General features: G+C 39.3%; 1 protein-coding gene across 2 annotated transcripts in view; it reads left to right on the top strand.

The window, feature by feature from the left end:
• The window catches only part of mon2 (MON2 homolog, regulator of endosome-to-Golgi trafficking), a gene marked incomplete in the record, with an annotated part of 79,098 nt that overhangs the window by 18,301 nt on the left and 50,077 nt on the right, over positions 1-10,720 (top strand). For both annotated transcript variants that reach the window (XM_014025240.1, XM_014025241.1), the window contains 7 exon segments: positions 5,281-5,412; positions 5,648-5,777; positions 5,982-6,079; positions 6,398-6,523; positions 6,614-6,808; positions 7,165-7,289; positions 9,410-9,549. In XM_014025240.1, coding sequence (XP_013880694.1) covers positions 5,281-5,412; positions 5,648-5,777; positions 5,982-6,079; positions 6,398-6,523; positions 6,614-6,808; positions 7,165-7,289; positions 9,410-9,549 — 946 coding nt within the window.

Below are 10,720 nucleotides of genomic sequence, written 5' to 3'. Positions count from 1 at the left end.
ATACTGTATACACCACCTGAACTTATTTTTATTTTGCTGCAGTTGGTTGGTCAGGTGTAGGTTCAGCAACAGTATGTGCTCAAAGAATGAGGTCAGCTGATGACCTGAAAATACTGAATGACCAGGTTATTCCATCAATAGATTTTTTTCTTCTCTGATGGCATGGGCATATTCCAAGATGACAATGCTAGGATTCATTAGGCTTGAATTGTGAAAGAGTGGTTCAGGGAGCATGAGGCATCATTTTCACACATTGTTTTTCCACACAGAGTCCATTGAGAATCTTTGGAATCTGCTGGAGAAGGCTTTGCACAGCAGTCAGACTCTACCATCATCAATGCAAGATCTTGGTGAAAAGTTAAAAATAAAATAAAATAGTTGGATRGAAATAAATCTTGTGACATTGCAGAAGCATGCCATAATAAAAGCTAAAGGAGGTCCAACAAAATATTAGAGTGTGCGACCTTTTTTTTTTGGCCAGGCAGTGTGTATATATACAGTATATTCAGAATAGAAGTACTGACATGCGTAGAGTTGTGAACTTTCCTTAAATTCTGCTTCCAAGATGCACTTAAACAAACGTTCAAATGTGTGTTCTGAGCCCAGAATGGTCCAGGTTTTAATAATGGTGGAGACTTTACTGCACTCCCTGATTGAGCTACAAGTGAAGCAACAAATGCTGTTTGTCTTCCTTCTTTACCGGATGAGAGAGTGGGAGAAAATAATCATTATCTGAAAGTTCTGCAACTAGAGCGCTGCTGCCCATCCTTTCACAAAAGACTAAAAACCAGTGGCTGAAAGTCAGAAGTCTTGCAGTCAGGTCAGTTTTCCACAAACAGAATAACATGATCAGCATAAATATTCACACGCAAACTGTTCAGAATATTAATAAGCATAAACAAACCCTCTCATTCAGATTACAAATTCATTCAGATTGAGCCTTATCAGATCAGAATCGTCTAGTTACATAGCTGTTTTTGGTGATATACACTTAAAAAGTCTAATTTTTCCCCTTCCAAGGATAGCATTAAGACTTATTTTGTATAGCTACAACCCTTTTTTTAGAATAATATGTAAACAAACACCTCAGTCTATAAATAAGGTTTGTAAAATGCTTTTAATTTTAATTAGTTTTAAACACAAATATTGCAGATATTAAAAATAAAAGTGGGAATCCTCACAAATAGGAAACTGAAATCAGCTGGTTAGCATATTTAAATTTGTCTTAACACAATTGTTTAAACACTATATTGCCAAAAGTAAATGCTCACCCATCCAAATGATCAGAATCAGGTGTTCCAATCACTTCCATGGCCACAGGTGTATAAAATGAAACACCTAGACATGCAGACTCTTCTAACAAACATTTGTGAAAGAATGGGTTGCTCTCAGGAGCTCAGTGAATTCCAGCATGGAACTGTCACCTATGCAACAAATCCAGCAGTGAAATTTCCTCACCCCAAATTAAAGTTTGGGAACAACAGCAACTCAGCCACAAAGTGGTAGGCCACCTAAACTGATGGCGCAGGGTCAGTGGATGCTGAAGCACATAGTGCAAAGAGGTCGCCAACTTTCTGCAGTCAATCACTACAGACCTCCAAACTTTATGTGGCCTTCAGATTAGCTCAAGGACAGTGCACAGAGAGCTTCATGGAATGGGTTTCCATGGTCCAGCAGCTGTATCCAAGCCATACATCACCAAGTGCAATGCAAAGCGTTGGATGTAGTGGTGTAACGCAAACCGCCACTGGACTCTAGAGCAGTGGAGGCACTTTCTCTGGAGTGACGAATCGAGTTTCTCCATCTGGCAATCTGATGGACGATTCTGGGTATGGCAGTTGCCAGGAGAACGGTACTTGTCTGACTGCATTGTGCCAAGTGTAAAGTTTGGTGGAGGGAATTATGGTGTGGGGTTGTTTTTCAGGAGCTGGGCTTGGCCTATTAGCTCCAGTGAAAGGAACTCTGAATGCTTCAGCAAACCAAGATATTTTGGACAATTCCATACTCCCAACTTTATGGGAACAGTTTGGAGCTGGCCCCTTTCTCTTCCAACATGACTGTGCACAAAGCAATGTCCATAAAGACATGGTTGGCAGAGTCTGGTATGGATGAACTTGATTGGTCTGCAGAGTCCTGACCTCAACCTGATAGAACACATTTGGGATGAATTAGCAGAGACTGAGAGGCAGGCCTTCTGTCCAACATCAGTATGTGACTTCACAAATGCGCCTCTGGAGGAATGGTCAAAAATTCACATAAACACACTTCTAAACCTTGTGGACAGCCATCAGAAGAGTTGAAGCTGTCCTAGCTGCAAAGGGTAGACCAACGTCATATTCAACCTTATGCATTAGGAATGGGATGTCACTTAAGCTTATGTGTGAGTCAAGGCAGTTGAGCAAATACTTTTAGCAAAATAATGTATATCTTGTTTTAAGTCTGTGTGAACTGATCTGTGTCAGACTATCATATCTTAGTGTAACATTTACTGTGGCACAGTCATTTGGATGTCTGAGGACAATTTCGTCAGATAAACTGCACATTTAGGAGTTTCTGTTCCACTTTAGGACGTGATTTTGTCATCTTTTCCTCTTTTAGGCCCCTCTCCCTGACTTCTGTATCCTTGTCCTGCAACGGTTGTTTTTACACTGTAACATTCAGTAAACTGCAACATCTAGCTCTCACCAAAAAGCCTACAAAGCAGTCACGCACACTTGCATTTTGTAATCCATTTACCTTTTTTTCCCTAAGCGCTCCACTTCATAAACTGTGAATTTCAAAGCTCAGGGCTACATGGGAAAAAGCCGAACCATTTCAATTCACATTCTTAATGTGCCGCTGGAGAGAGAGCCAGGATTGTTGTTTTGACACAAAACGCAGACAGTCCTTGGGGGGTTTCCAAATGTCTTGATAGAAAATACTTTAATGGGGAAGTAAAGGCCCTGAGTTACCTCTTAATAGTGCCTCCTTGGAAGACATCTTGTGGGACAAGACTGGAGCAAAGCTGTCAACATTTTCTTCTTTCATTTAGAAGACAAACGTCTGATTGAGAGTTTATATTATCAGGAAATAAGGTTGTATGTAGGGCTGTAGAAAACCTGCGATGGGCGATAGCAGTGCTTAGTATTGCGATGATGATACGAGTTGCGGAAAATGAAGAAAACTTCAGCATGCAGTGTTGTCTTTCTGCTCTGGGCTCAGAGCAAACAAACAACTACATCATTTCCATTTCAACATGAGTTTTTTTTTTATAAAAAGAGCAACTAGTCACGTACTGCTGTTTATTAGCAGTGAAACAACAAACTGCATGCAGTTCTGTTTGTTAATGACATTTTCTGATGCTGTAAATACTGGGCCCTTTACCATCATTTATTTTCATAAATAATAAAAACATCTGAAAATAAGTTAAAGAATTTTAAATACAAGTTAAACTTAAATCCGTCTGCAAATTCTCTCATTTCAGTTGTCCAACACTGATCTCTGAGTTGATGTGGCCTCTCCGGTCCATTTTGTTCATCAGACTGATGCTGACAAAATGCATGAATGCAAACATTTGGTCCAAACATTTATTGCTGTTTATGCCGTTTTCTGCTACATGCTTGTTGCACAGGCTGTTATTGCAAAGACAATACATTTGTGATATATTGTATAGCCCTAGTTGTGTTTTTCCAAACCTCTGGAGACCTGTAAGGTGTCTGTAATAAAAAAAAAAAATAAAATAAAAATCTGTAATCAGAGAAAACTAAAGATTTAGGTTGAGTCCTCCAAACAATAGATTGTGGCTTAAAATTTCAAAACTTTGCAGTTCAAATAAAATTAAAATGATTTCCAAAAATAAAAAAGGGTTTGCAAATTATTTTTTATTTTCATTTTCTTTACGAGGTTAAAAGTTTACTTGTGGTTTAGGGTGTATTAACATCTGACACATTTGGTCTGTTTCAAACGGACTAAAGTTTGTTTCCCCCGTTGGTCCAGACCTTTTTATGCAGGTGTGAATACACTCGTGAACCCTGGTGTGGATCAAACAACCGGACTGAGACCCATTTTTGAGGTGGTCTGGGTCTGCTTCCAAACAAACTCTGGTGCGGTTCGCTTAGGGTTGGGCATAATCATATCGTGTGCAATTCATCGTCAGAAAAACATTAATCCATTATTTTTTGACACTTGATTAATACGATTAATGCCACCAGGCAGACTGACTGGTGCTCCTCTCCGCTTCAAATATGACGAACATTAAAAAGAAAAGTTCTGTAATTTATTTATCTGTCAACACAATTAAAAATTTGATTTATAGCCTGAAGTCTGTAATTTTTACATAATTTGGAACAGATTTTTATGAAGAGCAAATCGTTCCCATTAAATTGGTCATGTGGCTAGGACATAAGAGTGTCCGGGGACTCCAGGGGATTAATCTTCAAATTAAACGTTATTGGCTAAATACCACAATTAATTGTGATAATTTTTTTTGCCAATCTTACCCAACCCTAGGTCGCTACTGGTGTGAATACAGACTGGCCTCGAACTGAATCAACTACAGGAAATATGCGCCTTTCTGGACTTCACGAGCCAGTGTTGCTAAGCATCGTGGTAACGATTAGCCTTTCAGTGTTGCTAACACTAACATTGCACTATAAACAATGAGCCGTTGTGGGTCAGGGAACGCAGAGCATCTTGTCTCCTTTAGGTTGTGGAACGCATTTGACAACGTCCCAAAATTATAAGTATATCTTTGCAAAACTGCCACTGAATGAGCTGCTCTTGAATAGTCAGATGTATTAACAGCACCATCTTTCTTTCCAGCTCTGTGCTCTGTCCTGCCCCTGTCATTTCTGTCCAATGAAATTATGAACATCACCTTCGTGCCTTTGTTATATAGTCCACTTGCAAAAAGCACAATGTAAATGCAAACCGCACCAAAGGGAAAAAAATAATCCATTATTTGGTCCGGACCAAACAAGTGGACCATAGGACTTTGCTCATGTGAATACACTCTTAAACTATTTTTTGTATAGAACTGATCCAAGGAAAAAACGTCTGTTTTGGACAACTCTACCCCTAAAAGGATCTTTAGTGTCACTTAACATCAGCTTCAGATTGCTTTTGGTTGCTCAGTTTTCTGTGTTGGGAAAGCTTTTAATGTCATTGCTCCATTGAAAGAACCATTACCTTGTCAGAGTAGTTTGTTTTTCATATGTGTGTCTGAGTCATGTGTCATAAACACACACTGTTGTTGGTAGTTTTAGTTTTAAGACGATGATGTGTTTGTTGTGTCTAAACCAGGCAGCAGCCGGGAACATCATCAACATGCTGTGGCAGCTGATGGAAAACGGTTTGGAGGAGCTGAAACTCTTACAGACAGTTCTGGTCCTGCTGACTACCAACACAGTAGTTCATGATGAAGTTCTTTCTAAGGTACAAGGCCAACACCACCTTACTCTTTTATCTGTGCTTATCTATTCAAGACAACTTGAAACTTTTCTAATCTTCACGTTTTTCTGCTGAGTTATCTTACTTCATTAAACTGCATCTGTCTTTATCAAAGCCAACAGTTTGTGCATGGCACCTTATCTTTGTGCTGATTTTCATGTGTTTATATTAAATTAATCTCATTTAAAGTTTAGTTTAATTTAGTTCTTTCATTGCACAGGCCATCGTGTTGTGTTTCCGTCTGCACTTTACCAAGGACAACATCACCAACAACACGGCAGCTGCCACCGTCAGACAAGTCGTCACAGTTGTGTTTGAGAGGATGGTGGCAGAGGACGAGCGCTTTAAAGGTTAGACAGCATGAAAGTAAAGGAGTTGATGCAAAGATAGAAATTTTAGTAATAAAGGAATATACAGTATTTAGAAGGTTTAGTATAGTTAGTTCTTTGACAAGACATAAGTACAAATCTTTTTTTTAAATCCTAACTTAATTTCCTGGTATTTGTTGCTGTGTTGCTTCAACACAAATAATCGACATTGTGTCTAACCTCAAGGTATTGTGGAGCAACCTCCTCCTGTCCAAGGAAACACCAATAGGCGGTCCGTTAGTACTCTGAGACCCAGCGCCAAGGATGCATACATGCTGTTTCAGGTATATCCACCGGGGGGCAGTAGGACTCTACAGAGCTACACCCCCTCATTTGTAATGGCTTGAGTAAAATCATTGCACTAAGTTGTTTTCCTGTGATTTAAAAAGAGGCCAATAAGTATGGGTGGTCGTATCACTATTAGATTAGAAAATTTTGAATGCTCAATAGTTCCCTGTCTCCAAGTCCTCTTTTGTTGTCCACCAACAGAATCCGTTTGTGTGAGGATGTTTGTTCTCCCTACAGAGCTCAGTCAGTGCACCGTGATGTCTGTGGGACACAACAATCCTTTTGTCTTGAATGCCGTTTGCTTTTGCCTGCAGGATTTGTGCCAGTTAGTGAATGCTGACGCCCCCTACTGGCTGGTGGGGATGACGGAGATGACTCGGACTTTTGGCCTGGAGCTGCTCGAATCTGTTCTCAATGACTTCCCTGGCGTATTTCTACAGGTACACACACACATTCTTATCATTAATTATAGCAATGTGTGTGCTGCTATGCTCCATCTGGTCCAATGCCCTCGTCTGTTCCCCACTCAGCACCAGGAGTTCAGTTTCTTGCTGAAAGAAAGGGTGTGCCCCCTCGTCATCAAGCTCTTCTCTCCCAACATCAAGTTCCGGCAGGGCACCGGCAGTGCTGCCGCACCAGCCCCTGTAGAGAAACCTTACTTTCCCATCTGCATGAGGTTACTGCGAGTGGTTTCAGTCCTCATCAAGCACTTCTACAGCTTATTGGTGAGGTGCCAGTCCCAAAAAAACTGCTGCATAATATGTTAGTTCTGTGTGAGGAAGCTGATGCACTTTATTTATCTAGTCTGTTTAGCATTGTTCTGTCTGAGAAGTGGAGGTGTCTTTGTTCTGCACTGGGTGATTTAATGAGCTTGAATGAATCAAAGCTGTTTTTTTCTCTGGTGTTTTGTCAGTACTTGAAGTGTAAATGTATCATGTTGACTGGGAACATTCTCCAAGCTACTGAACCCTAAAACCTTTTAGTGTTTAGGTATTTGATTTTTATTTTATCTTATAAACTGGTCAAGTGTTTTTCCCAATCTGATACAATCTGTGCGTGCGTGTGTGCGTGTGTTTTACAGGTGACCGAGTGTGAGATCTTCTTGTCTCTGCTGGTGAAGTTTCTTGATGGGGAGAAGCCACAGTGGCTCAGAGCGGTGGCTGTGGAATCAGTCCATAGACTGTGTGTACAGCCTCATTTATTATGGTAAATAACCAAAACCATCTATAAACAACGCATATTTCAACAGTTGAGTCTCAAACACTATTCCCCAACTTAATAAATACCTGTCTGCAGTGTTGATATTTAAATGAAGCCTGTGATAAGCTGAAGCAGGTTTTACCACATTACCCTGTGCTGCTCTGTGCTTATAGATGGTTCTCAATGACGTCATCATCTGGGACTTTTTACCCTCCGCACCCTGTTCGTGGGCTAGCATTTAGCTTGTAGTGATAAAACCAAAATGGGAAAACCATAAAAGCAAGGGAGAAAAAATGCAAAAAGGCCACTGAACAACACAAATGAGCATGACCAGGATCATAATACTTTGTATTTAAAACGTGCCTTTCAGGACACCCAAGGATCCACTGGATGATAAATCTAAATCAAGTTATTTAGCTTTATTGAAAGTAACGATCCTTACGAGCTGCTGAAGTCTGCAGAGCCAACACACAGGCTGTGTTGACATGACTCTGTGCGACTTTCTCTGATATTATTAGTAACTATATCTTACATACTCCAAATGGGTACATACTGCAGGAGCTTTTTGTGATTATAATCTGATACTGTCAGTGTATCCTACGTTTGTGTTTACAAAGGTAGATTACATAATGTTCAAGACACTTTTCTGTTCATTGTGCGCAACCTTTTTTTTTTTAAAGTTAATTAACGTCCTATGCGGTAACTAACCATGGTAGGAGTGATCTGAACACACTCTGGAATCCCGAGGAGGGTGAAATCTTTGTGGTTGATTGTCACCAGCTACAAAATCACGTCGCTTTGCCGACATTTCTGTTTCTCCTTGGTGTTTTTACTCAGTCGTCATTTTTTTAAGAGCGCTTCTCTGCCACACGAGCAGCACAGTTTTGTAACCAACTCCAACGCAAACTTGCTCCATGACTGTTAAAACAACGTATAATCGAAACATATTACATAAACAATCTAGACTGTATTCATTTCTGTGCTGTAGACCAGAGATTCTTAACATGTGGGCCGTGAGCGCCACCTTGAGGGCCTCAAAAGAACAACAGTTTTTAACTTTGGGCCTCAGAGGGCCGTGGGACTGCATCGATTTTGAATAAGGTGCAATACACTTTCTCACCACTAGTAGCAGTAGTGCACCACTCAGATGTTTAACAACTTTTTTAATATGTAGAAGAAGAACCTTAGAAACCTGCTGAGAATGGAAACTTATTTTAAATGAAAAGTAGAAGCAAAAATGAAGGTAACTTGTCAAAAAACACCAGTTTGTCACTAATATGAAGAGTAGCTTCTGTTTTTACCATGAAATATTTTAAAAGTTCAAAACATTATCAAATACAGTTGTAGATACAGCTATATTTTAATTTGCACTTTAAATTAATATTTGTAGATCATTTTTAAACATTTTGAATGTGTTTTAAAGACATTTTAAACTTGTCAAAAAGCTGTTGTTATTGTTTGTCACTAATATGAAGAGCAGCTTCTGGTTGTAAAAGTTTAAAAATTATGTATTTTCATTTGTACTTTATCAAATTTATTTTTACAGATTTTGTTGAAACGTTTACATTAAACATTTTTAATTTATTTATTTTATGCCCACAATTTTAATTATTTTTAATTGTCTATTTTTGTTATTATGTTAAAAATACATATTTTTGTGTTGATAAGCCTGAGTGGTCTGTTGACTGACCTTTGTATTTGTTCAAATAATTGTTATGGGCAGGTTACAATATAAAAATGTTTGTTATAATCATGTCTTTTGATTATTTGACAGCAGTTTTACTTTTAAACTGTAAGTGTATTTAATTTAGTAATGTTAGTTAATAAAGTTTAGTTATGATGTAAATACAATAAAAATTAAACCAAGGTTTAGAATAATTATCATTTTGATCCATACACTGGTAATGTCTGACTGGGCCTCGTGTCACTTTATGTTCAACAAATTGGGCCCCGAGGTCAAAAAGGTTCAGAACCCTTGCTAGACTATCCCCTCTTTCACGTTCGTGCCCATGAATATGGAGATTTGATCACGTGATCTGCATGTCGCTACGTCATTTGAGAACCATCTATTGGCTGCTTCCTTGTTGTGCTGGTGTGTCTATAAACTCTTTGTTTTCTTCTTTCAGTTCCTTCTGTCAGTCATACGACATGAAGCAGCACTCCACTAAGGTGTTCAGAGACATCGTCAATGCTCTGGGATCCTTCATTCAGTCCTTGTTTATTGTCCCCAACGCCGGCAGCGCTGCTGCTGTCAACTGCCCTGCTGGTTAGTGTTCAGGATTCATTTGATTGTTAGGCATTATTCATTTCTATAAAGTTTTCTAAAACAAATATCACAGGGTTCTTTCCTAACAGTTCTGCAAAATGGCAGCGCAGAGCAGTTCATTAGGTTTCCTCTGGCTGTTCATAAATGACTGATGGACTGTGTGTCCCACACAGATGTGACCTTTCAGAAACGAAATGAGCTTCATTGAACTAAAAGAGACACTAAGCAGAACTCAGCTGTGTGTTGATGTGGAGCACATCTCCTTAAACATTTTTAAAACATGATGAATTAACTTTAGTTTAACTTAGTTAATACGTTGCTGTGTGTCATCATCGATTTTATCTTCCTAATAAGTCTGATTGTTTTTAATGCTGTGACTGGCTGTTTGCACATCGTTAAATGTTCACTTCGTAGCAGTATTGATCTTCTGCACCAGGTTTTCTGTACATGTCAAGTGTTTTGACTCTGTTACTACCTGGTTTTGAGACACAAAGGTACATTAGATCTGTTTTGGCTTTGCCCCTTCTCACCGCCTTGGTCCATCCAGACCACACACCGAGGCAGGCAGAAGGTGTGTTTTTAAAGAGCTTACAGTTTGTGACTTTGAGATGCTTTTTAAAAGTCAATTCTTGTGTTACATATCTGTCTGAAAAGAAAAAACTGCTTTAACTAAAATAACAGTTAATGAGTGGATGTCCGGCTGCATCTCAGGATTTCCAGGTAGAAAAAAAAAAATAAGTATGTCCTCTGGACAGGTTCTTCATTAATGAAACGTTTGCCTCCACATGGTGGACAAACAGGTTTAACGATGACCATCAACAGTGTTTTTTCACATACAAAAGAGGATCATCAGCTTAACAATAGATCATTATGGCCCTGATTAGCACCTATTGTTCACAGGTGGCTGAGTCATACTAACAATAACAGCATTGTAAGAGGGGAACAACTGAGCCCGGAGACCCCCGTCCCAGTTTAACGATGGACAGTTTCTCTTCACAATAATGGCTTCCTTTACTCCTCTATTAAACCACTGTTCTTCTCTATCAAGGATGAGAACATCTTCATCCCTGAAAGAGTGACCGCTGACCTGTAGATGAGTGTAAACTGCAGAGTCCTGGCCTGTAGATGAGTGTAAACTGTTGAGTCCTGGCCTGTAGATGAGTGTAAACTG

Source organism: Austrofundulus limnaeus, unplaced genomic scaffold, assembly GCF_001266775.1.
Source record: "Austrofundulus limnaeus strain Quisiro unplaced genomic scaffold, Austrofundulus_limnaeus-1.0 Scaffold463, whole genome shotgun sequence".
Classification (NCBI taxonomy): Eukaryota; Metazoa; Chordata; class Actinopteri; order Cyprinodontiformes; family Rivulidae; genus Austrofundulus; species Austrofundulus limnaeus.
The sequence above is the reverse complement of the archived record's forward strand: the minus strand, read 5'-3'. Positions and strand labels throughout refer to the sequence as shown.